This window comes from Pholcus phalangioides, unplaced genomic scaffold (genome assembly GCF_987345545.1).
Source record: "Pholcus phalangioides strain wild (caught in Gottingen) unplaced genomic scaffold, Ppha-v1.0 ptg000172l_1, whole genome shotgun sequence".
In the NCBI taxonomy this organism is placed as follows: domain Eukaryota; kingdom Metazoa; phylum Arthropoda; class Arachnida; order Araneae; family Pholcidae; genus Pholcus; species Pholcus phalangioides.
The window spans coordinates 5,465,056-5,492,830 of NW_028301637.1; the positions used below are offsets into that span (position 1 = coordinate 5,465,056).

A 27,775-nucleotide genomic window follows, 5' to 3' on the forward strand; every position below is an offset into this window, starting at 1 on the left:
GGTTGGGGAAGCTGAGGAGAACGGGGGAGGAGACTCACACACACATCTTCGTTTTATAGGGTTACGATAAAGCTTCGCGATGGAGGAGAAAGAGGTTGAAGAGACAGTCAGCTGTGTATTGAATTCATTCCACTGGCATTTGCACTCAATATTACGTCCCTGATCGTATAAGGGGTTAATTACGTGACCCACGATACGTTTTAAAATCATTGAAGTGGCCCTGGGCTCTCCCACAGGTTAAACACCCTTAATATAGTTGTTCTAACAATTTGGGGAAATGCGGGACGAGCGTTTGAAGAACACTGATGCAAACAACAGATTCCCTTAATGTAATGAGCTGTTGTTCTAGGAATTTCTTGGAAAATTTTCGCAAAACGGAAGCTAAAGCGCTGAAAAAATGTGTCGTTATATTCGAGTACTTTGCTTTTATATCGACGTTATAAGCAAGGCTCATTATTATTATTCTATATATGAATCAGTCAAAACCATTAACCATTAGCGTTATAGCCGAGGTGTCGCAGCAATTGAGGTTGTTATAGTCGCGTTCTACCGTATCATTTGATGCTGTGTATTCCATGCTTATGAAGCTGTAATTACGTGCGATTTGCATTCCAGTACGGAGGATCTGCTCCCCAGCAATCGCTTGGTGCCGCCGACGAAGAAGAAGAACAAGGCCCGGATCCTCTGACTCTTCTTCTGGAAGATTCCAAGTTCACGTGCGGGGGCAAAGGAGATGGATACTATGCCGATGACAGCGTCAATTGCCAAGTTTTCCACTACTGCGTCAGTGGAGCGCGCCATTCGTGGATGTGTCCCGAGGGAACCGTTTTCCATCAGGTCCACTTGAACTGCGTTCCTGAAGGACAGGATATCTGTGCGCAGTCTCAGAAGTTCCACTTCGTCAACGAGTATTTGTACAAGGTACGTAAAGAAAGACTTCATTTATACTTAAAAAAATAAACCACATGCGAAAATTCCAGTATTTTGTGCTTTTTCATGTAGGGATTGTCGTTGATGTTCAAAACGGCGATAATTCATAGCACTGTAGGGACTGAGGTTTTGATTTAGGAATTACAGATTTTGCCGAGAAACGATAAGACTGTTTCTCGTGTTCAATTACAACACCCCTGACGCTCTATCACGTTCGTCCTTAAAAAATGTAGAAAAACGAATGTATAAATAATATTACGATAATTATGTAAATAATCATTATTTTTATCATGCAATATGTCCCATTTTTCGCTTGTAAAAAGCCATTGATGCAACACTCTGTAAATCTCACCACATTGATAACGAACTTAGCAATTCTGGCCAATTGTCGATACCATAGCACTAAAAAAAGTGTAAGGATCACGCTAGAACCGACGAAATTATTTTAGGTTTCGTTATGCTCTATAGTAGCACCGCTTCCTCGGAAGTAACAGCAGTTAGTTGAATTTTAGTCGGAAGACAAGGTCTTATTTGTAGGTCGTGTTTCGAATCTCTGTTTGTGAATACGTGTATATAGCTGTTCTGTGAAATAAATTTGTGTTTTCCATGAAATTGCTTCGTACTTTGCCATTTCGAGTGCTTACAAGTAACGATATCCGGAACAATATTTACGATTTGCTTATTTGTAATAGGGTACATGACAGTTCCATCTTCGCTTCGCACATAATACAACATGCAAAATAACTTTCTGAATTGTTTGCTTTTGATTTCGGAAGTGAGATAGCATTGAACATTGAAGGACCATACACACCCCGCTTCATATCTAAACGAGGTATCCAAAAACAGATATCAGCACTTTTTAAAACACATAACTAGCATTCCTCAGAAACGAACTTCTCGCTAGGCACAAAACACATGCATGGTACATTCGAACACGTGCCAATTCGATAGAAGTTTCGCAGACAAATAGTTACGAGGTGGATGCGTGGTGTAATAGAAGTACAGTAGATCCCCCTCTTAATGGACACCCCTCTCAACGGTCACCCCCCTCTTTTAAACGTAAATAACAATTTTCTCGAGTATAATGAAAGTATGCATTTCATACCACTGATTAACGGTCACCCCTGTTTTACGGATGAATTTTTTTGTCCCGCTGGTGTCCGGAAAAGAGAGTCTTTACTCTATTAATAGCCGGTAGACGGATGGAATTTTTGTTTCCAACTTCGAGTCACGTTCGCGAGCCGGTCTCTAGTTTAAAACATTCTCTCTTTAGAGACGAGGAAACTTTCAACGCAATACTTACATAACGCAGAAATTTAAGAATCCGTCCTTTTTACTTCAAAGTATGGAAGACAGAGCATCATCACCACCTAGAACACGCATAACTTTCTGGCCTCTCTAATATGTTAGGGCCACACATACTCAGAATACACATTTCGGCATGTAAAAAATAGTTAGAAATTCCCCAGAGGAAAGTTTACGAGGTCCATGTACGAGACCTGGTATTACTACTAGTAATACCAGGTCTGGTGCAAATCCTCCGAATCAGCTTCGATGGCGTCACAAGCGAATAGATTGCATTACAGTCTCGGCGCAATGTCTTTTAAACAGTGGGGTCGCATTGAAATTCGCAAACGTGAGTCAAACTACATTACAATTGAATTGAAATGGTCACCTTGCCTAGCAATAACATGATAAATTTGAAGAATTGAGTTTGAAGCCACGCTCTTGCAAGCTTATTTTTAATTCAGTGGATACGTACGCCTTACAGCTGAACTGTTCACGCTGATACACCGTTTGAGGACTCTTGCTGCAAATAATGACTTTCAAATGGTCCCATAGAAAGTAGTAGTAAAATAAAACAACTGTGGTATTACCTGTACGTTAAAATTGTAATTAATTTTGCAAATGGTGTATTTAAAATTCCGGTCCTGGCCATCAAGAATATGATTTTTTTTTTCCTTTCTATCACTATTTACAAGTGGAGTCATCATTTCAATGTTATTATAGAGTCCGTTATGAAACACATTAAGTATCTAATACAGTATCTGTACTATAAACATTACATTGCCTGGCCAAAACAAAAAGCCGACATACTCAATATTTGACTGATTTATAGCCAGGTATGCATAAATATTTCCCTATGGTCCTTGATGAATCCAGTCAAATACAACTCTGACTATCTCCTAAAAGACCCCCCCCCCCTCTAACAAGCTACATAGGCTCATCGTTGGATTGAGGGTAGGACTTGGTGAGCGACAACCAAAGTAATTGAATGAAAATCCGAGCTTTCAACCAATCTTGCAAAATTTGAGAGAAATTTATTATGGCATCGCAATTCTGGAACATGCCTTCATCATTCTGATACAGGCTGTCGTCTCTCACAGAGAGGAAAATATTCACTCACGTGTAAAGATAGCCATTAAGCATGCTCATGCTAAAACACTCAACCGTCTTATTTCCATGGCTAACCTCAGTCCAGCACAACAAAAGTGAGCCCAGATTCAAAAATTTCATCCTACAGATTGCACAGTTATGTGCCATAAAATAGGTTACGGATTTTTTTTTTCGTCCTGGAAGAGTGAAATATCGAAGGATTCGGTTATGGATGGACATTGTTTGATTACGTTCTGAAAACTCAACTCGAAATTTGCCTTATCCGAGTGTTTATTCAACTTACCGAATATATATTGTGCTTAAAAATCTGAAACAACTAATTACGATTATTTATGTTCCAGCCTCTTGACTACGATGGACCGAACAACACCGCCCGATATGCCCAACGTTATTACCCAGACGGTTACGTAGTTGGCGACCCTCTTGGTGATCCCCAAAGCAGGCCGCAAGCACCTCCACAACAGCAACCACCAAGCTACAGCAGGCCACAATCACCACCACCACAACAGGCACCGCCCAGCTACAGCAGGCCTCAGACACCACCACCGCAGCAGGCGCCGCCAAGCTACAGCAGCAGACCGCGAACACGGGTTCAATCCTATCCCGCCCCGATCCCAAGGCAACAAGCACCGCAACAACAACAACAACCGAGACAGCTAGCTCCTCCTCCACCGCCACCACCATCCCAGCAGCCACCATCTTACAGCGTCCCGGCACAGCCCGTCGCCGGTTACAGCCCATCTGCGGGTAGCGCACCGTCTCGTGGATCTCCTAGACCGTCCAGGCCGTCTCAGTCCTACCCTTCCGAGTCACCTCACGGATACCGCCATTCTCCACCGGCAAGGGTGGAACCACCGCCTCATTCCGTACCGGTTGAAGACGACGAGGATGACGCATACCAACCGGAGACCAGGAGGTACGCGGGTTCGCCCAGAAGCACCTCCGGGTACGCTGCACCGAGGCAATACAGGCCCGTCAGTGCCAGATCTGGCGCGCTACCAGCGAGACAACAATATCCGACGTACGCATCTAACCAAGCTGCAGGTGTTCAGTACGACGAAGACTATTAAACGACACATTTTCCTTATTCTCGAGACAGTGTTTTACTCTCAGATGGACCAACCAATGTGGAGAAACATTTATTTTCAACATGTTGTGCGTTTTATGTGTGTTCCTTTCCTCCTCCGAAGACTTGAATTTAGTCACTGAAATTGACTCCACCTATCGACGTGCTAAGAAAGATTGATTGCCGATCCGTAACCACACTATCTGCTGAGCATCGGCCCTCGATGGAAAGTTTAATTAAGTATTTATCATGGATGTGTATATCACGAAACGGGTTCGCCAACCAACATCGATTGTGAGTATGAAATCCATTAGCAGAAGAAATTTCGATATTTTCCAACCTACAGAAATAGCAAATTGCAGTTGGTGTTTGGCCATCTGGTGTCGAATCTGAATGAAATCGAAATCTATCGGAACATAATCACTTTATGTTTTGCTTCGGAATATTATCGAAGATTTCGGTATCATTCGGAGAAACTACAGTTTTGCGCTCACCATCATTTTTATCATCGGTTTTAAAAAAAAAGAGAAGAAACTTTTATGTTATTTTTGTTCTTTTGAAGAGTTTTAATAAAACAAATTATATTGAATTACTTGTGTGTGTGTCATTTGCTTTCGTATTTCATTTTTTTCCAACTTGAGTACAGGGCCGTCTTAAGAACATTATGGGCCCCCGGGCCAAATGATTTTTCTGAGGTCCTAACAAGCAAATTCTCGAAAAATTCTACTACTTATCATTTTCCGGAGGCGCCCGGGTGAGCCCATGCGTTAAGACGGCACTGCTTGAGTAATACAGTGGGGTGGATCGAAAAGTATAGGAAAAATTTCTTTTTTCGAAATCACTTTTGGCATGGGTTGGGAAAGTTCTGTCTTGGGTGTATAGGATAGGATGGACCATGAACTTTTAGTACACCGTCAATCGACTACTTTTACAAGGGGATACCAGTATCGATTGATGAGGGACAATGCAAGGTTATGGTGTCGCAGGGAATTTTTCTCTAATAGGGTTGTTAATAATTAGAATAGCTTACCCCCGGAGGTGGTAAATTGTAACACAATTGACACGTTCAAAAAGAAATACGATAAACATGTTGGAGTACATCGAGAAGCTCTGTCCATACTTAGAATAAGACAACCATAAGTATTCTTTATGGGCATTGTATATTATTTTATCACGTGTATATATTGTTTATAATTTTTGTTAATTGCATTTTTAATTGGGTTGCTGTATTTTTGAAATATATGACATCCATATTTGTTATGGGCATCTTTTCCTCAGCCACCTCGCTGGGCATTTTGCCTGTTGTGGTGTTGTATTTGTAATCGTTTGCATACTTTTTTTATTGAAATCCATTCCGGTGCCCCAAAAATAGTTAAAAATTGGCATTTTCATGAAAATGTATCAAAAATTGGAAACTAATGAAAAATGTTTATAAATTTCGCAGAGTATTCAGGTGTTAAAGTATGAACTTATAAATAATAATAATAATTTTATAATAGTACATGAAGTATAAATTTAAAAATCAAAGCAATAAATCATAAAACTTATAAAAATTGAACTTGAAGATTTACATATTTTTTGGTATTAAAATGTTCGATTATGGCTTCTTGATTTTATCCTATTCAATATGAAGCGGTGTCTCTTCTTTCTCCACACACACTTTCCGACACTAGGTGAGGATGAATCTTTCAACTGCTTCGTTATGGCATGAATATTTTCACCATTCCTTCCAACTTTTAACATGGCTTCCAACTTTTACTATGCTAAATAATTTTGTACATGTAATAATAAACACCACCCTAGCATACAGGGTGTTTCAAAAATAGAATCATCCTATTTAAAAAAATCATAACTTTTCAGTTGTTAATCAAATATATATATATATAATGTATAGGTAGAAAGAGGGAAATCTCGAGTTTCATGCAGTTGCCGACAAGTAGCGCTAACGCTCTTTTTTCTGCCACCACTTCAGTGTTTATCAAGGTGGCGACTGCACAACAGAAATCGTTTTGCTCTAAGCTTCGCGAAGTGTCAGTCTGTAACAACTATTCATCGTGCTTTTCGTCGACAATACCCTGGTATTGAACTTCCTACCGCTCAGAGCATTAGGCGATGGTATAAGCAATTCCGAGACACGAGTTGTCAGGGCCATCTTAACGCATGGGCTCACCCGGGCACGGCTAGGGCCTCAGAAAAACGAGAAGTAGTAGAGTTTTTAGAGAACTTTCCACGTAAGGGCCTGAGAAAAATCATTTTGCCCGGTGCCCATGATGCTCTTAAGACGGCACTGCGGGTTGTCTATGCAAAGTGAAATCCCCTGACCATCCCCGCATGTCAGACGAAAATGTGGAGCGCATCCGACAGAGTTTCGCACGTAGCCCACAGAAATGCACTCGCAGTGGACGCAAACATGCTCGTAAAAGTTTCGGACGAATTCGACTTCCGTATAGACATATGTCGTGCATCTCAAGGTGGACGTATTGAGCACTTTTAATTTGGTTTGTAAAAAAAAACGTTATGATTAACCATGTAATATAAAATTAATCTTAAGTGTATATGTGTGGCACTATCTATCTTCTATCGCGACACACTGCCGTAGGTAGTCGCCAAAAGTGGTATCATACCTGACATTCTTGAAGAATGAGAATTGGAGAGATTTCCACACGAATCCTAATCCTACAAAACGAGTAAACAAACAAATATTTTGAAATCTCTTTTATACAAATACAACGCCACAACAGGCAAATTGCCCAACGAGGTGGCTGACTTATGAACATCATGGATCCCCGAGCCATTTTTTGGAGGCCCTACCTACTACTACTACTACACCACACATGCGACCCGTGGAACCCCCAACGAATCGGTACATGCGGGAATGTGCGTGTACGTGTAGTGAAACCTGACGTGAAGTTTTATTGTTTCTCTGTAATGCTTGTTATGTGTAGTGCTGCCATCTGCCACTAGTTTTTCTAACTATGAGTGAAGTGTTATGATTGAATGATTTATCGTTGTAGGACTGTTGCTCTCTGTAGCGAGACTTTTTAACGGGGAGATCGGCTCGCATTTGCGCCTTGAAGTTGGGAACCACAGAAAACCAACTTCAGCCGACCACCACTGTGGGGTGGATCCTCGCATCGCGAGTCCGTCACTATAACCACTCAACCAGCACAGCGGTTAAACAAAAAAGGAGGGATTTTTCATGAAATAAAATCATGAAAATTGTTGGACATCTTTACGATTATCATGTTCTATATAGTAATCAATCTATCAACCCAATAGATATTAAATTGTTTCCCTCAAATCAAAATCACGTGAAAATGAGAACATTGCGAAATACAAAGTACAGTCATTCATTCCATCGATTGGACGATTTGGTTGTTTGGCTTTTCCTCAAGATTTGACGCGATGGCGAAAATCCACGCATGTTACGATTTTTTTTTTTTTTCGGGGATGGGGGCGTATGAAATGGACTTTTTCCATTGTTAAAATTTCGAATCGGGTAACGAATACGACTACGTTCAAATCTTCGAATTGCAGTTTGCAAATGGTGGTTGTTTCCTGTCCGCATATCAGACCCGTTCTTGGCTGGAGTTTACTTTAGCACACTGCTGTGGATAGTCGCCAAAAGAAATATCATATCTGCCAGTCTTGGAGAACGACTATTAAAGACAAATTTCCGAACAGATCCAAATTCTTCACGAACATCGTAAACGGACAGATCAAAAAGTAGATTCTCTATAAATGAAAATAAAATCATAAATATTGCTAGACACAAAATCCTAGCAATCGCCAATTATCTCTGAACAGTAGGTTGAATTTCTAGTAGAACCAGAAAGTTAAGGCACTAAAATGATCAAAATAATCAGACAAAGTAGTACTAAAATGCCTGAATTAGGCAATTCAAAAGCATTTATAAAAAAAATAGAACAAAAATAACAGCTACAATATTAATGGTCTAAAAAACTGACTAAAATATTAGTTGCCCTGACTCAATATACTGCTTCTATTTCTTATTATAATAACTGCAATATTAACCAAGTTAAATTAACATCACCATGCCAAAATGTGGATATTTTCGACTTGTAAAAAAAAATAAAAATTCCAATTGTTGCATTACCATATGAAGTGGAATCTGAATGGAATTGAAATCTATCAAAGATCACCACTTTTTTACTTCGGAGTAGGCTGGTCCGATCAATCGATTAATCGGGTCGGTTAATCGATCAATTGTTAATTACATTTAAAAATTTTAGTTGAGTTAATAGATTCGATCAATTCAATTAAAATTTCTACTAAAAGTATGTGAATTAATTTGATTTTTTAAAAAGCCGATTAGATGTCTCTTATAATGATGAATACGGAACATTTTGGATAAATGGCCACGTTTAAAAATATTTGAATCAATATTTTAATCGAATCAGATTCAACGAAAACTGATGATTTCAGTTTGGAATTATTCCGAGAATTCTTTGAATTATTCTGCGAATTTTCCCGCAGTTTTCCTCTCCGGAGGGTATATAAGGGCGTTCTGACATGTTTCGCGTTCTCGGTTTATCCGGCTATTTTAATTTGTGTATCACGTTTTTTCGGTGCATTCGTTTTAATGATGTTCGTCGTTGGTTTTGTCGCTTTCGTCGCTGCCTTGTGCTTCTGGGGGCTATGGCGAAGGGCCAATTCAGACGCTGTGTCTGTGACCGTCCCTAAGCCTCGCCGCCGCCGTCAATGGGAGAAGCCAGTGCCTCTCGCATTCGTGCCAGGCATTGGTGCAAGTCCCTTCAAGGAGATCGAGCCTCCACTTGACCTTGATGCTTCGTATACCTATCAACGCATGGACACCCCGTTCTACTTCGGAGATGGTTACGTTAGTGGGCAAGGTACAGTGGAGGGCGAGAGTGCTATCGAGCCTTCCCTGGAGAGGACCATCGTTCAGTGCTCTGCCTTTTCGACCATGGACACTGTCTTGATCGGTAATGCAGAGGACTCCGACGGCCTTTCGAATAATCACCTAGATCACTCTCCCGTTCCTTGGACCAGAGAAGACGTGCTCAACAGCACGTTCATGGATGGAGTCGAGGAGAGTTTTCTTGATGATTATTTGCAGGAGGAGAGCTCAGTCGACCTTGCTGAGTTTATGGTCGGATGTAGCACGACTCCTAACTGGGAAACTTCTTCTGAGTCGGATCATGGTTCCGGAGTTATCTGGGTGACGGAGAGTGATTTTGACTGGAGTTTTAGAAAACAAGGCCAAAATTTCTTGTCTCCACTATGAACTGTAGTTTTTCGTATTCTTGGAAGCATAGAAACAAATAGATGTTCGGAAATTGATATATTTGATTGCGATTGGCTAGCAAAAGAATTGAACAGTTGGTACCGCGACGCGGAATCGAAAGGTTCATGGTTCGAATACCGCCCGTATCGCTAAAGGAGGAGGGGGAAATAGGATTTCGAGCCATGAAGCTTTCGTTTATTTTCGAGTCTGTGCCGTAGTCGTACCAACTGCTCAACAGTTGCTGCTAGCCGTTCATGATTAAATATATCAGTTTTCGAACATCTATTTGTCTCTAATGCGCATGTGCTCGCACACTTATAGTAATCGCTAACGCTAGACGTCAGTTTCTCTCGGATATCCTTTTACAAGCATAAAGGGGATGGTCCAGAAATTCCTAAACTTGGACACGAGGACACATGCGCACGCATCTTTGGCCGTGCTCCTTACATATATTTGCAACAGATGGTACCACTACACCCACAATACACAACAATAATAAACAATTCCTGTTTTCCAACCGAAACAGAAATGTTTCAAGGCGTTGTATAGCTATTAAAAAGGGGGGGGGGGGAACAACACTTTTTATACAGGCATCCTGTCGTCAAAAACCCAATCCGAAAGTTCTTGTCCTGTCTCTTTTGAGGCCAAAAAAAAATAAATTCCACGTTTCCAAGTGCAATATTCATATCAATATCTGATATCAATAATCGGATGAAAGTTTGAAAAGAACAGCAAAAAATAACGGGATCATTTTTCTTTCCCATTTACGTTGTTTTTTTCCCGACTTTTGAATTAAAATATTTCAGCGAATATTGCACTTGTGAATTTATTTTTGTGTTGGCCTCAGGAGAAACATAGCAATGGCTTTCTAGTTGGGTTTTTAGCACTGTTCGTAATCCCAACTTCAGGGCGTGAATGCGAGCCGATCTCCCCGTTAAAAAGTCTCGCCACAGAGAGCAACAGGCCTACGACGTTACAAATATTCAATCATTACACTTCACTCACAATTTGAAGTATAGATGGCAGCACTGAAATATCAGACACAACTCTGGCTACACACACAGACTGTTAGGTTCACGCTCACTCTGTTCCAGACTCTGCCACGAAGCTGGGATGGAAGAGATCTCGGCAACGGGATAAGTCTGGTGGCAGAGACCCTGGCGTTCCTTCATTCATTCAGCACTGTCCGTAAAAAAAAGTTCAATAAACTCTTGCAACATAAATGACGTAACCGAGTTATGACACGTTAGTTGGATAATTTTTCTAATTGGAGGTATGCCCTAGGATCAAAGGACTAATAGAATCAACCTGTACGTATTTTTTCACTGTAGGTTAATTGTAAACTGCTCTTTTTTTAAATTGTTTGATTTTGGTTTTTAAAATTTTTAAAATCAATATTTTTCTTCAAAAAAGGTCTGAAAACGTCATCCTCGAGATAATTATTCTCCTCCATTTCCGACGTTTTTAAAAAGGTTTTTAATTATTTGTACCTAACTCAAATAATCCTAGTAAAGATATCGACTCAAATTAATTAATAAACTAATTATTTTTAAAGGATATTTTCAATCAGTGTTTCTGTTAATTTTTATTGTCGGTTTCGGTTCAGGTGCGAACAACGAGGAAATTTCGAGGAATCCTTTGATGCCGTTATAACCGAGTTTGACTTGTTCTGACAGGTAAGAACCCGCTGGCCTTGTTTATAATATTTTCAAATTTAGACTTTCCGTTAATATTGAAAGACACGAAAACGCAATATTTGGACCACGAATGTGCAATGAATGGGAATTTAACCGAATTATTCCTAAATTCAAACCGAAAACCGCAACAACTGCGCATTTCCGCGTTGTGCAAACGGATTATAACGCAGGTGAGCAAGTTATAATCGGTATAACCCGAATCCGGATCAATTATCGAGCTCAGAATTGGGAAACGCACAACTGATGTCACGTTCACACACACACAATATTGAATCGTAAAGGAAGATAATGGGTAATGAAAGCAAGAAAAACGACATTAGTGGGATGGGTTCTTAACAAAAATCATTTTCCTTTTCATGCATTTGACGACCCCGTTACATCCCGAGAGAATCAGAAAAAAAAGAAAACATCTAATGGCTTGAATGGGTTGTACTATTGAAATAAGAAAAATTATAATCGTATTCATGTTCTTATTCATGATAATGAAGTAATGGCTCTCAATAGAGTGAGATCAAGGGTCGTATGCAAAACAAGAACTGAGAATAATTATCGTTACGGTAGAAACATAGAATGGCTGAAAGTAAATTGATTTCCGGGAGGATCATCAGCATTCTGTTCGAGTTAAGGCATGACTGGGCATGAGCATGTTACGTAGTGCAATATGAGTAATGAGCAACATGGAAAATGGGGGTAGGGTCACAGTCTCGGTAGTGTTTACATACCTAAGGATATATGTCTGATTAAATGCGGTGTTTGATTAAAGTCACAATTTTAACCTCTGTGTGGCTGGTATTACACTATAAAAGTTTGATAAAAGTCTTTTTATAAAACTTGAAAAATTCAACCGATAAGGTTATCGGTCACATTCTAGAAATTACAACCGGTGACCTTATTGACTGCATTTTTCAAATTTTATGAAAGGACTTTTATCGAACTTTTATAGTGTAATCCCGGCCTAAAATAAGAACCACAAATCATAATTATTTGAAATCTTACATATTATATCTACTATACATTATATTGCCAAAAGCCTGCCCCTTTTTTGGAGTTTCGGCATTTTCTAGAAAAGTACTGGGCAAACCGTTTTGGCATTTTGTTCATTCACGTGAACCCCATATGCTTGTATTTACAATTTTCAGTGAAAATTTAGTCACGAGTGCATTTAGGGGGCCCGACAAAAAAATTAAAAGGAAGAAAAAGGTTTTTGATCAACCCTCTATGGTAAAAAATTGCAAATGATTCGTAACTGGCTAACGACCGTATTCACCGCGACACTGTTTAAACTATAATCGCAGGTGAAAGGATTGGAGATCGACACGGATTGATTAAATTCAGGATTTTTACCAATCCGTGCCGTTCTCTAATCCTTCAAACTGCGATTTTGATTTAAACTCTGTCGGTGAACACGGCCGTGAGAGTACCTGCATGTGACGAGGGATTTTCCACAAATTGGTGTTTCAATTATTTCACGTTGTATGATTATTTGAAAAATAAGCTCTCACACACAGCTTCATGCAAATGAGCGAATATGAGTGAATGTGTCTGCTGTTACATAAGAGAAATGCTTGACACACACACACGTGTATTTCGTTTATTTTCTTCATTTTGACGTCATAACCATGTGACAGAAAAGAATCAAAATACCAATTTGTGAAAAAGTACAAGTGTATGTGAAGACCTAGATTTCTCTGTGTCCGTACTTAATAAATTAAGTTTATTTATTAAAACCTTCCGATTGCCATTGGTTTTCATAATTGTTCTCAACACCCGGTCCTACAGATAGGTGCCTATACCCTTATCATGGAGGTCCTGTCAGACAGTAAATTAAATTGCAGTTTCCGATATCGTGTGTATCTTTCTGAATTTTCTCGACATTCAACTGGAATTTTTATATGCGTTGCACTATATACCTGACAACCAAATTATGAAAATAGATATTTTCTGCGCATGCTCGATTTAAAATTCTTTACTAAAAGTATTCATCTCATTGAATAAAGAATTGTAGTTTCTAAGTTTCTTTTCGTAGTATCTCATGTATAAGTGCCAGTTTTTTGCTGAGAATTTCAATAAACTCCGCATGTTATAAGCAAAAGAAATGGGATGGAAACGAAGTTTTTTATATAGAAAACTATTATACCTTCATGAATATACGTGCTTATTCTCACGCAAATGCACACGCGTATTGTACAAAGTTGGTACAATACTTTGTGAAAGTTGCAAATCATTTGCAGTTTCTTTTATCATGCAGGGCTGATAAAAAACCTTTTTCTCCATTTTAATTATTTGTCGGCCCCTATAGATGCACTCGTGACTGAATTTTCACAGGAAATTGTTAGTACATGCATATGTATGTACTCACGTGACCGAAATTTCAAAACGATTTGCCCAGTATTTTTCTAGAAATTCGAAAAAAATTGCTAAACTCCAGAAAGAACACTTTTGGAAATACAGTGTACACGAGCTCAAGTGAAGCATAACAAACCATCATTTGGCGGAGTAGTACATTGATAATTAATTAGTAGAAAACCTGCAAATTTTTGCATTCTTTTTTGTAACTAAACGTAATATTTGTCCAAAAGAAAACACGAAATCCAATTTTAAGGAATTAATTTAATTTATTTTTTTTTAAAAATTCAATACATTTTTCAATATTTACTTTTTTTAAAATATCTCATGTTTTAGGCACTGAGTATTTTGTTACATTAGGTAAGACGTGCAAAATCAAATAAAACATAGTCTCGGGCAGGGGGATTACAGTATAAAAGTTTTACAAAATATCTTTTACAAAACTTGAAAAAAACAACCACCAAGAAGCATATTGGGTACAATCGCTCGAATGTAACCAATGAGGTTATCGGTTCGATTTTTTCATCATAAAAGATCTTTTATCAAACTTTTATAGTGTAATCCCGTCCTTAGAAACACAATTATAATTATATATTCTCGCATATATACAGAGTGTACTGTAAGTGCTAATGCGGCCTTTATCCTATCAACCGTCCGTTGTAGAGGATTCCAATGCTCAAAATGCGTTCAAAAATTACTTATCAGTTTTGAGAGTGGAAATAGTGTGTCACATATTAAAAAAATCCAAATGTTTATACGGTCCCCTTGCCCTCCAACTTCCAATGAATAGCGGGGCGCGGTATCCTATTTCGATAAGATACTCGCCTAAAGTACCAAAGAATGTTTAGAGGTGTCGCGAGTTCGACACCCGGTTCGTCCTTGTCAGAAAACTTTCCTGACACAGGGGTACAAAACAAAACGATGACGTGACCGCAGAAGAAATTGCTACCGCAGGGAGTCCCCCATCCAAGGGTTAGCGCACCAACTCCTCGATGAAAATAAAAAACAAGCCTGCCGTTCGGAATCGGCAATAAGTTGTAGGTGCCGGTCTAATTAGCCCTTGTGTGCAGAAAATGACCGTGGTGCGACAAAAATGATCAATGAATTAGAAAGTTGTTGTCTCATGAGGGAAACAAAAATTTCCCCAAGGGAAAAAATTAAGTTTTCTTTCCTTTTTCCCCCCCTTGTAATCTATTTTAATCTAATTATTACTCTTTCGATTCGCCTGTTAACAAATGTTATTTCACAGTTGCACAATTTTTGCCGTATTGCACTTGAAACTGACGACACTTCGCTTAAGCCGTCAGTTTCCCGAAACTTGCGGTTTGACTATTTCCGCAAGCGAACGCAAGTTTTGTGACGCGGCACAGCCAGCTCCTAATTGGCTTTAGTTTCACATCTATCGCGACCGGATTTTAGACAGGGCAACAACTTTTGTTCGTTCTAATTGGGTTTTTTAAGCATTGGGGTGTCTATATATGAAAACTGATTTTTTTTTTTCATTTTGTCACACACTGTATTTTCACTCTGAATATTGGTGCAGGGTAATTCTTGAACGCCTTTTGAGCATTTCTTTCAGTTGAAAACATACCTCTACGATGGACGGTTGATGAGATGAAAGCCGCATTAGCACTTACGGGACACCCTGTACAATTATAACATTTATGTACATATGTATATGGCGACGCACGCAGGAATTCTCATTCCAGAGCCCTACTGTGAATTCAGCGCAATCTGCGGATGATAATCGATGTCCGTAAAATGATAATCGATGGAATATTCCACTCCTTTGATGAAACAATCGGAAATTCGATTCCGTAGCCGGTCAATATGAAGAGCCGAGTGATTGATTCTTGCCAACCTGCATAGTGATTGATAGGTAGCTGTGCTCGGAAGTGCTTCATTCTCCTTGGATGATGTAATTCTTTACCTGTGAAATTAAATGGAGGTTTAGATCACTAGCGGTTTAATATACAAGGTTGTTCCGAACACACTGGGAAAAACATTTTAACCGCTTCTCTTACAAAGTCGAGATATCTCGTCCGAGATGAAATATATATTTATTTATTTATTCAATATTTATTGGCCGAGGCCTATAGAACAGGATGCGGAATTTATATATGGTGAAAGTGACGATTGATGGTACAAGAGAATTCGGAAATCGTGGTGCAATCTACAATATTTGATGGTAGGTTGTTCCAGTCGATAATAGTTCTTGGGAAAACGCTAAATACGGAAATAAATATGGAAATGCATTGGAACAGTTTTCTTCAACAGCTGTTTCACGGACCGGTGCCGGCCCATGAGAATTTTGCTTCCGGCGTGCGAAATATTTCGACCTATTCATATAGCCGCTACGTAATTTTAGATTTGCCAAATGTTATATCGTCTCTGTATTGGCTTTTTCATCTCTGTCGTAGCCGTCCACAGTTCTGCGAATTATTCATTTTGCCAGTGGGCAATTTATTACTCTAATTTGCGGTCTACACCAGTGCTTCTTGAGCTATCGGTCATGACCCAAACTTGATCCACAGGAGTTTCCGAGATGGGTCGTGCGACTACTTACAGCAAGGGTTCTTGATCTATGCGTCACGATTGAAACTTGATTCACTGGGGCTTCCGAGATGGGTCATTCTAACGGTGCCATTTTTCGTGGGACCATTTACTCTTAGGAATATTCAAATTAAATGTTATTGCCAGTCGTGATACACACTATTCTTTTACAGCATTTCGATGAGTTTATTTTGTTTTCTAAACAGCCATGTCACATCAATCATACTACTTCGATTAACGCACTACTGAACAACATTGTTATTATATTTTAAGATACCGGCACTCTCACAAAAAAATATAACTTTAATCACTCACTTATTTTGCTTCATCGAAGCTTGCGCTTTTCCCATTCCGAAAGAGTTCGAAACGCGACTACCCCATGAACCCTGATCACTCTCTCTGCCGAAAAAGCAAAGCCGCTTGAAAGTTAATGCAGCTTAACTCTTGAAAGTTAACTCTTAATGCAGCTTTGCCGCAAAAAACCTCGTGTGTTTCCACACCAAGTCAGTGGAAAAGCCTGTTATTGGTTGAAAGCGCCTGATATCCATCAAGTGTTTTCATTGGCTCAGAGGCACATGCATAAAAGCGTGACTTCTATTGTGAGAGAAGTGTGCACATGTTGCGCAACTCTCTGTACGTATCACAGTACAAAAATGCATCGTAGAATTCCTAGCGAGGGAAAAAACTCACGTGTTGCTTCTAATGTATTTACATATGTGTGTAAGCGTGTGGTTTCCCTATGGGGAAGGGGAGAGAGAGTGTTGGGTGCGTTCATGACATCGTGCGAAACCAACAACACCTACAGAACAAGGCCTCCGCACGAAGCTTGTGACGTCACTTAAGAAAGTCATTTCACATATTACCATTGGATATAGCAGGCCGACGCACGCGGTATCTTTACCTTCTTTTTGCAGTATATCCAATGGCAATAGTAGAAATGGCCTTCTTCAGTGACGTCGCAAGTTTCGTGCGGAGGCCTTGTTCTGCAGGTGGTGTTGGCAAAACTCACAACAGGGATTCTTGGGGTATGTTGGTCAAGACCCGAACTTGATTCACTGGAGCTTCCTAGATGAGTCGTAGAGTCTTACAGTCCTGTTATAAATGTACGTTATTGCGTCACTGGTTTTACTAATTTTGAAAAACAGTTTCATGGGACGCGAAGCCGGTCTTGTTGCTGATTTTGGGTCACGGCTGGGAAAAAAAAAGGTTAAGAGCCCCTTGTCTGTATTTTGCCGGCCAGAAAACCTTTTTCTACTATTTATGGTATTTGTTTTTTTTGCTGGAGGGCCGAAATTTTTTGCTGCAGGTCTCCCAAGTGATTTGTGAATATGCCGCTGGTGATCTGGAAGTGTGCCACAGACCTTTTTTGAGATTTTTAACTGCACCGCGGGTCACTTAGGTCATCTGTAAATTTGGCGCTTACTTCCTTTTTACAAAATTTGGTTTGAGATCGCGGGACACATCAGATGAATCAGAGGGCCACATTTAGCCCGCGGGATATGGGTTGAGCATGTATGCTCTAGAACAAAGGTTCTTAACCTTTTTCAGTCGTGACCCAAAATCAACAACATGGTGTGCTTCGCGACCCATAGACTGTACGAATTAGTGAAACCAGTGACGCAATAATAGTGCATTTATAATAGGACTGTAAATGAATTCGTGAGACTCGTCACCTCTAGGAAGTCTGCGGATCAAGTGTAAGTGGATTCACACAACACATCTTGGAAGCTCCTCCGTATAAAGTTTGTGTCGTGTGGTCCATGGCTTAAAAGTTCCTGGCTGTAAGTGAATTTACAAGAACCCTCTTAGAATTATCTGTGAATCAAGTTTAGGTTGTGGCACGCAGCTTAACAATACCTGGCTGTGAGTGAATTTACACGACCCATTTCGGAAGCGTGTAAATCAAATTATGTTGAGACTCATAGGTCAATCCCTGGCTGTAAGTGATTTGTATGACCCTTCTCTCGAGTCAAGTTTGTGTCGTAGCCCAAGAATCCCTGTACACAAGACCCTGCGAATCAAGTTGAGGTCATGACAAATAGCTTAAGCATACTTTGTTGTAAGTGGATTTGTATGATCCATCTCAAGAGCGCATGTGAATTAAGTTTGGTGATGACCTACGACTCAAAATCTCCTGGCTGTAAGTGCGTTCACACGATCTACCTCTGAAGCTCCTGCGAATCAAGTTTGGGTCGTGTCAAACAGCTCAAGAATCCCTGCCTGTAAGTGAAATAGTACGATCCATCCCGGAAGCCCTTGCAAATCATGTTTGGGTCGTCACCCATAGCTCAAGAGTTCTTGATTGTAAGTGGAATTTTACAATCCAATCTCGCACACCCCTGCAACGCAAGTTCGGTTCACGACCCATAGGCTCTAGCTTGTCGGTCAGATTCTTGTCTCGTTATTATGATTTCTAAAATTAAAGACGTATTCACACGGAAAACCACTTACCGTGTAGATATGAATTTCAGTGAAGAAAGATAGCACCAAGATCTGAGCAAATCCTATGTACTGTATCCATAGTAGGAACTCCTGCGCAAAAAAAAAAAAGACAATCAAAATTAACCAAATGACAATGAAGAAACCCCATATAAATATTCACCACCGTACAAGATTCGCTGGAGCGTAGGAAAGGTTTTAGTACGCTGGGTGTACGGTTTGAGCCTCATGTACAAGATTTTGATTTTCTGAATTGCTTCTGGGGGTACCCGAGCATCCTACGCACCCTGGTCTCCGATGCCACTGGATATTTGCACATGAGTATTTATTTCTACGACAGAGACTTAATATGGATAAGCTTGCCTGAGCGATACAGGGTGGGTGTGAAATAAGCTGACTGGAATATTGAGAATATTCTTAAGCCGTTTAGTAAGCTGGCCTATTCTGAACATTTTTCAGGCGTGAAGGGAAGAGCTGGCATATTCAGAGCAATTCGCAGCATTCCGTGTCAAAATTTGTATGGAAACTATCTGAGGCGGATGCAGGGGTGCAACTGCACAATCTTGTTCAGCCCGCGTAACAGATATTCTGCATTTCTACTGCTGTCGAGAGCCAGAAACTTCTATATATATGGGATGACCACATACGATTTTACGGGACATTTCCATAATTTCGGCTATCCCTTTTTTTCTCTGTAAAGTGTCCCGTTTTTCTCTCATTTCCAGCGAGGCTTTACTTGAATTTTAAAAATCAAGAATTAAGATTATTATTATTTTTTTTATGACTTATAAATTATATTATGACACTCAAGGCTCCAGGGGAGGCTCGAAAAATGTCTTCCCCCGTGGGACCTAGTTTTGGTTCCCCCGACTACGTTTTTTTGGTCGACGAACCTTTTTTTTGCTCTTTCAATTCGGTTTTGTCACCCCGTGCGTGTCAAGAGCCACCCTTACATGACTTCGTAATAATTATAGCAACATATGCATTTTTTCATGAATTATTTTTGTTTAGAAAATTTTTTCCCACATATATAATTAGCAACTTGCCTTTCTTTTATAATTTTTCGGCTATAATTGACAACTTCCGTGAATTCGACAATGTTTTGGCTGTAATTACCCTTTTTACTTTTACTTGACAAATTTTAGCAATAATTTGTGATATAGGGACCATTCAAGTATTACGTAAGCAGATTTTTAGCCGTTTTTGACCCCCCCCTCCCCCCATGTCAGCAAAAATCAGCAAAACACTGACCCCCTCCTCCCCCCCTTGTCAGCAAAACTTCGTCAGCAGCTTAGATTATTTCATATCTTCAAAAAGGGGTCTTTAATGACGTAAGCAACCTTCAACCCCCCCCTCCCCACTTGTCATCAAAAGTCAGCAAATCCGAACACCCCCCCCCCCCCGTCGATGCTGACGTAATACTTGAATGACCCCATATCGTATGGATCCGATTTGCTGCATTTTGATGAATAACATATGGTTAGCCCAGACTTTTATCGTGAATTGATATTACCTACCAGGAAAACTCTCGAGGGCTGTATGGAAACCCTTGGCGGATCACATTTGATCCTCGGGCCTGGGGTTGCACCGGCTTGGATTTAAGGGATGTGTTCTAACAGGAGAACCTTCTCTAAGGATGCGCTAAAGGGTTCCACAGCTAGTAAAATGTTCAAAAACAACGATAGAAGGCGTTTTATGGCAGCGCGGATTCTCATATGCATTCTTCCCAAGAATTTATTCTGTTAGAAGAGATTACTGCCAAATGGTCTTCAGCCAGGCATGGGTGTAGAGGGAAGCGATGGGGCTAATGGTCCCTCACAAAAGCTGAATGAAATGGGAAAAAATTTGCTGTCCCGTAAATCACAGGTCGATCTTGACTATCATATCATATACAATATATCGCTTCTCTGGACACATTGCCGTGGGATGAAGTGCCCGATTTCGGTCATGTCCGTCTTCGGGGCAGGGGTGCTGAACCTCTTATCTGCTGGCCAAATCTGGCCCGTCAAAATCCATCCAGCACTTGGTGTTCCGGTAGGTAAATATCAATAAACGATTGAAAAAAACCCTTGTCTGACCATATTTCCTTCATAAAAATATGAGAAATCGGGATCTATACGAGATATTGCCAATTGTCGCTGAAAAATCGCCGAATACCAGTGAAGTTGTCATTTACAGCCAAAAAGTTTGTCAAAAACACTTTTCTTTGACATTTTTTGGCTATACAGCCAGAAAATTTTCAAAGGCAGGTAAAAAATTGTCTCAGGCAAGTGAAGTGGTCAATTACAATAAAAAAAAGAAAGTTGTCTGAGGCAGTTGAAGTGGCTAATTATAACAAAAAATTGTCTAAGACAAGTAAAGTTGGCAATTACAGCCAAAGAAATTGCCAAATATTTTAATTTACGAGTCATGAAAATAACCCAATTCTTGATTTCAAAAATTAAAATAAGCCTCGTTGAAAATGGGGAAATTATTTTTAGGTGGAAGTTGGGACGACAACCAAAATTACGGGAATGTCCTGCAAAATACCGGTTGTATGGTCACCCTACATAGATACAAGTTCCTGGCTCCCGAGCGGCAGAATTACCGCGTATCTGCTCCGCGGACTCAAAAGGTTATGCAATGTGCAACCCTGGTCTAGCGTTTATTTTGATCTCTCAGCCTACCACATTGATTTTCGGCCACTTCGTTGGGCATTTTGTCTGTTGTGGCAGTGAATTTTCATAAATTTTCGTATCGCAAACTGTAGGAATAGACCCATTAATTTTATGCCCACCTTGTATGTATGTATTTGGCATTCTTGTCAGATAGAGCTTTGTGATAAAAATGAGCTGTTTTTTTTTTCTCCACTTACCCACATCTTTCCGATTCCAGTTGCGTACAGTAACAGCTGGATAAGCGTATGAGCGTTGGATATTCTCCAAAACCACATCAGCACCCACGTGACCGCCGACTTCATGACTTCGGTCTGTGCTGCCTTGAATAAAAAGTAAAATTTCATCAGTTAAAACTCGCTCAGCAGATCTATAGTAAGGGTGTTCAACTTTTTGAAAAGTGCGGGAAAATTCATTAGCATGGAAACTTGTCGCGGGACACATGTGGTCTGGGAATGTGCCGCGGGTCAATTAACTGATCTGGAAATGTGTCGCGTGCCACTTAACTGAGATAAGAATGCGTCCGAGCCTCTTAAGTGATCTAGCAGGTGCCCCCAGGTCATTTAATTGATTTGTAAATGTACCACGTGACACTTGAGTGGCCTGGGAATGCGCTACGGTCAATTAGGTGATCTTTAAATGTACCACGCGGCGACACTTCAGTGGCCTGGGAATGTGCTAGGTCAATTAGGTGATCTTTAAATGTACCACGCGACACTTAAATTACCTGGAAATGGATTAAGTGATGTAAGAGTGCCGCGAGCCTCTTTAGTGATGTAGAACTGTGCCCCAGATCAATTGATTTCCAAATGTGCCGCGGGTCACTCAAGTGTTTGGGGTATGTAAGTGATCTGGAAATAAACGGGACAGTACACGGATGGTCAGGCCAAAGCTAGCAATTGCTGACACTGTCACCAGATGGCAACTAATCGGAGGATGATGTCATTCTCCGCTATCATGCGAAGATTTCTTTTTCAACAGCTGGCTAATACGAAGAGATGAAAACAAAATTCAATCTCATTCATTCAGTGCACACCAGCTTTAAGGAAAGATTGGGATATTCGTTGCCTTTGTAGTGCAGTGGTGCGCAAACCTTTTGAAGTGCGACCCCGCCCCCCCCCCCTTTTGACCATTGAAGGACCGGACACACCCCGCTTCCCATCTCAGAGAGATATCGAAGCTTTCCCGGGGGATGGTCGTATCCGGAAATTTATTTTTGTGAAAATAACAAACGACGATATACAATAAAGAATCTGGAGTAAAAATTGTGATCATAGCATCATCCACAGATAATCAGTCCGTAACCGTAATAGTCCTTATATAAATAATCAAAGAGTAATTTTTGTCTTGTATGTGATAGAATCTGGAATTGAGTTTATCCAATCTAGAATATACTAATCTCAGCAATCAAGCTGTAATAAGATATAAATTGACGTCCAAAAAATGTATCGGGACCCTCTACGTAAGGTGACCATATTCCCCACGGCCCCTACATGGGCTGATCATATGTTCCGGGACATTCCAAATTTTTTTGCCAATAAACGTGCTGTCCCGGAAGCCCCTTTCTGAACGCTTGTTTCGATTTTGATTGGGCGGATATTAATTTCCAAAGATGTTCAAATTTTTTTTGTAAGTATCATATAACTATGTTTCTGATGTAATTAGTGTCCCTTATGCAATATGTATGTATGGGGCCGTTCAAGTATTACGTAAGCACATTTTTAGCCATTTTCGACCCCCTCCCCCCCTTGTCAGCAAAATTTCGTCATCAGCTCTGCTCCTCTGAATCCTAACTCATATTTTCACAAGGAGTGGTTGATGACGTAAGCATTATCCAAACCCCCCCCCCCCTCCCCCTTGTCATCAAAAGTCAGCACAAGTCATCGGAAACCCCCTCCCCCCCAATCGATGATGACGTAATACTTGAACGGCCCCTATGGTCCTTGATTTTCGCATGCAGGGTGATTAAGAAAGAATCATCCGATTTCAAAATGTGATTCGACAATTAACAAGATTGTTCATACAACTTGGACAAATTTTCCTCCGTATATTCATATATCACTTATCATTCTATTCTGGGTTTTCAATTTTTAAGAAATACACAATTTTGAGAAATCGGGTGATATGCACACTGTAAAAGTACTAACTTGATATCGTCCGCCACATGCACCAGGAGCACGAATGTACAATTTTTCCCTTATTATTTTTTTATCAGATATTTGGATTCCTTGTTTTGCTATCTAAGTTGTGCCTAAAACACGAATGTGTATCCCTATTTTGAAAAACACGTTACAAAACATTTTAGGAAAATTACTTCCATAGAGTAACATTTTGGGTAGAGTAAACATGCAAACGTCATTTCCGACGTTCTTCTTTTGCAAGGACGTTCGTGATTCTGGCGTGACGGAGCCGATATGCCTTTGATTTAAATATTTAATATGTGAGAAGATCTTCGGTATTCCCAGATCCCTTCTTATACATATGTTCCTTACGAACCAAGGAGCCCGCATTAAACGTCTTAATATTTTATTCTGGCTTTTCTGGAGGGAGACTGTGTAATTCAGAAACCGTGTGTGGGCCCAAACAGGCGATGCATATAGCATCGTGGGACGGGCCGCTGTGGTGGTCGAGTGGTTATAGTGACGGACTCGCGATGCGAGGATCTGGGTTCGAACCCCACAGTGGTGGTCGGCTGAAGTTGGTTTTCTGTGGTTCCCAACTTCAAGGCGCAAATGCGAGCCGATCTCCCCGTAAAAAGTCTCGCCACAGAGAGCAACAGTCCTACAACGATAAATCATTCAATCATAACACTTCACTCATAGTTAGAAAAACTGGTGGCAGATGGCAGCACTACACATAACAAGCATTACAGAGAAACAAAAAAAACTTCACGTCGGGTTTCACTACACGTACACGCACATTCCCGCATGTACCGATTCGTTGGGGGTTCCGCGAGGAGGGGAGAAGTGTGGGCGGGGTGCATGTGTGGTGTAGCAGTAGTAGGTAGGGCCTCCAAAGAATGGCTCGGGGATCCATGATGTTCTTAAGTCAGCCACCTCGTTCGGCAATTTGCCTGTTGTGGCGTTGTATTTGTATATATGGATTATTGTACAAGTAGAACTTGTTAAAATTACATTTTATGATACGTGAATAATATACTCAGCTGAATAATATAATTTAAATAAAAATGGATTTCTTATTTGGAAATTTTTATTTTGGAGAATCTCTCGCGACCCAGCTAGTTCATTGCCGCGAACTCCCTGAGTCGCGACCCACTGGTCTAGGGTGCTTACCCCGCAAGTGAGAACGTGAATTCGATTCTCCGCAAGGCCAGTTGAATTTTCTCTTTCCTGAATTCACTTTCGTATCAGATATCTGTTGAAAAAAGACCTTCGGATGGATATTGACGTCATCCTCGTGATAACTTTCGTTGCAAGTCATTATCAATTGTTCGTTTAACCGCTCCAGAGGCAAAAGAAGTCCATGCACAGAGAGACTCGCGGCAGCGCGCGTATCATGAGAGATTCTAGTGAAACAACTTTATTTCAGTCACATTCTAAGCGGTATCTTTGGCGAAACACATTCTCACAAAATCATTCTTAAATTCATAGCCAGCTGAATCCGGAACCCCCTTTCCCCCGATCTCACAATGTCGAAATTCAGATCAAGCAAGAAAAATATCTCGGCGAAATCCTCATCATCGTCGAAAAGCGCCAGCAGGGTCTCGTACACCTCTTCGTACCGGCGGACGTCGACCCACAACGCGGACCTGTCGCCGGATCACCACGAATGCTACAGGCAGTACCTGGATCCGAACGTCGTGACGCGGATCACGCAGAGCGTTTGCCACAGCAAGGTCCGAGTCAAGCCGGAGTTGAGCATCTACACAGTGGCCGCCCTCGAGTACCTGGCGACGGAGCTCGTCGAGTTGTCCTTCACCTCCGCTTCGGAACGCACGGCAGACAAGAACCCCGTCCTGATGATCGTGGACCTGAAAACGGCCATAGATGGAGACGACGAACTCAGGGCTCTGATCCACGAGAAAATCGAAGAGGAGGCGGACGACGCTAAGGACAAGGGCGAAGATGACGACGATGACGAAGACGATTATTAGTGAAGACGTCCGTTTGCGGTGGTCGTCGACGTCCTCGGATCGAATTTTGGGAACTTCATGCAATTCCTACCGTTCTATATTGAGTCAGTGCGAACCAACGATAATTGTAGTATCATTGCGTATATCAAATTAATAAAATGAGGATCACAAACAAAAAACTAGTCTCGTTGTTATAAAGAGGGGGGAAGGGTTGCAAGCAGTACTGGGGCGGGGAAGGGGGGTGGTGGTCCTAGTGCACTATAGCCCAGGGCGGCAAATTTGAGGAATGACTGCCCGAGAAAATTAGTACAATGGGAGATGAGCAGCAAAATCATAAATCAACCTCTACCTAGAATCCAAGTCAGTAGAGCAGGCCTTAAAAAAAAATCAAAATTTAGCGATAATTAAATTTCTGCCAAGCCCTGGCCTAGAGCGTGTGAAGCACTGCGAATGACCAAAAGAGTGACCTACAGCGTCTGCAAATGTGTTAATGACTAAAAGAGTGACCTAGTCAGTGAGCAGATCCGGATCTTAAATCTCGCAAACTACGGGCCGCAGAAGGTTGCCAACTGGAAGGGGCCAATTTTTAGGACACTAACTGAAGGGGTGGGTAGATTTTTTTTATCACCAAAATATCATTTCCTTACACCTGAGAAAGGTCCAGAACCGGCCCTGTCAGTGAGCGACCAAAGTCGTGACCTAGACCTCTGGTCAAGCATGTGATTGACCAGAACAGTGTGCAAACATGTGAATGACCCAAAGGGTGACGTAGAGAGTGTGTGAGCATATGAGTGACCCAAACAGTATGCCAGCATGAGAGTGACCCGAAGAGCGGCTCGCAGACACAGGAGCGAGATGCCAGGCCATGTATTGCTCGCGGTCATGAATTCGAGAAATAAGTGGTCATGAAGATTAGTATAGAATGGGAGAAGGGCGGCGAAATTTGTGAAGAACCTTTGAATGTACCGAATGTAGCGCCGATCAGTTAAGTGCTCTGAAATGGTGCCGCGGGTCACTTGAGTGATCTGAAACAGTATTATAGGTTACTATAATGATTTGTAAATATGCCGGGGGGTAAAGGCTCGAGTTAAGATGGCACTGAGAGAATAGAAGACAGTTATTCATTTGGTGAAAAACCATCCATGATGATTTATGATTTGATGGGATCTCGGCTGACGATTTGTTACCATTGAGCCGGGTGGGGGGTGGTGGTATCACGGAAATTTTTTCCCCCTACACGTTTTGTCCTCGATACATTTCACCATTTACATTTCTCTTCGACCATTCCGCCGCCCTTACCATGCGAGACCAGATTATTACTATTGCCGGGCAGCGTAATTACAATCCCTACACTCTTAGCAACACAAGAGGCATTAGCATGCAGCTGATTGGTTACTACGAGCAAGAAAGCAAGACGTCACGAAGGGCGGAACTGAGCTTTTGGCGAAACTGAATTTCGCCAAAAGCTCGTCGATACTTTTTATACAGTATTACTTCGAATTAGGAGTCCGTTATACTTTCCTTCCACGATCTTATTCACGAAAGGTGATAGCAACTCCACTGGAAAAAATTAATTTGGCCCTTAAAAGGGTCTTTTTGAAATTAATAAAATACAGCAACGAAATTTGAGGAATCGAAAAAACCACATGCGAAAATAAAACGATAGAGGAGAAAAAAACCACCATTCAATTGCGCCAAGTATTTCACTATGAGTGACGTAATGGTTCGTAACTAACCTCGACCAATCATGATGCGCGAAATTTCTATAATGTTGCTAGAAGAGTATGATTTGCTTGGCCGGGCACCCACGATGTTGAGACGGGCAATGCTCAAAAAGAAGAAAGCTCACTGAACTCTAGCCTAGGGAGGCGCTGATCCACAACGATGTGACGAGAGGGGCGAATTTTGTAAATTCGTTTGATCGTCCCGTATTTTATGGGACAAATTTCCCCATATCATTCGGCTCATGGAGGAGCGATTGTTTCCATAACCCCCCTCCCCGGATCAACGCCTGGGCGAAAGCAGACACCTTCAGCTGTGTATTGAGTGGAGGAGACACATGCTGAAATTGAGCAGAGATAGACATCTTCAGCTGTGAAAGGAGGAAAGACGTGGTCCAGGACCTGGCCACGGCGAAGGGCTCACCCGAGTCAACGAGGGAAGACGCGTGGTCCAGGACCTGGCCTGGCCACGGCGGATGACTCACACAAGCCAACGAGGGAAAACGTGGTTCCGGACCTGGCGCCTGGCCACAGAAAACAACAAAGGGCTCAATAGACCTACAAAGACATCAAGAGCTCATCGATATATATTTTGTATAATAGAAATATT

General features: G+C 41.1%; 2 protein-coding genes across 2 annotated transcripts in view; one reads left to right on the forward strand and one right to left on the reverse strand.

The window, feature by feature from the left end:
* The window catches only part of LOC149063622 (uncharacterized), a 30,054-nt gene extending 25,072 nt beyond the window's left edge, over nucleotides 1-4,982 (forward strand). Inside the window, exons 5-6 of the mRNA XM_089255857.1 lie at nucleotides 616-921; nucleotides 3,669-4,982. Coding sequence (XP_089111983.1) covers nucleotides 616-921; nucleotides 3,669-4,397 — 1,035 coding nt within the window. The 3' untranslated portion in view covers nucleotides 4,398-4,982. The remainder of the gene's footprint in view (nucleotides 1-615; nucleotides 922-3,668) is intronic.
* A 9,299-nt stretch (nucleotides 4,983-14,281) lies between these two features.
* Cpes (Ceramide phosphoethanolamine synthase) overlaps nucleotides 14,282-27,775 on the reverse strand; it is a 63,199-nt gene continuing 49,705 nt past the window's right edge. Inside the window, exons 5-7 of the mRNA XM_089255785.1 lie at nucleotides 21,552-21,674; nucleotides 18,710-18,790; nucleotides 14,282-15,635 (exon numbers count right to left, since the gene is read on the reverse strand). Of these exons, the coding sequence (XP_089111911.1) occupies nucleotides 15,606-15,635; nucleotides 18,710-18,790; nucleotides 21,552-21,674 (234 nt within the window). The 3' untranslated portion in view covers nucleotides 14,282-15,605. The remainder of the gene's footprint in view (nucleotides 15,636-18,709; nucleotides 18,791-21,551; nucleotides 21,675-27,775) is intronic.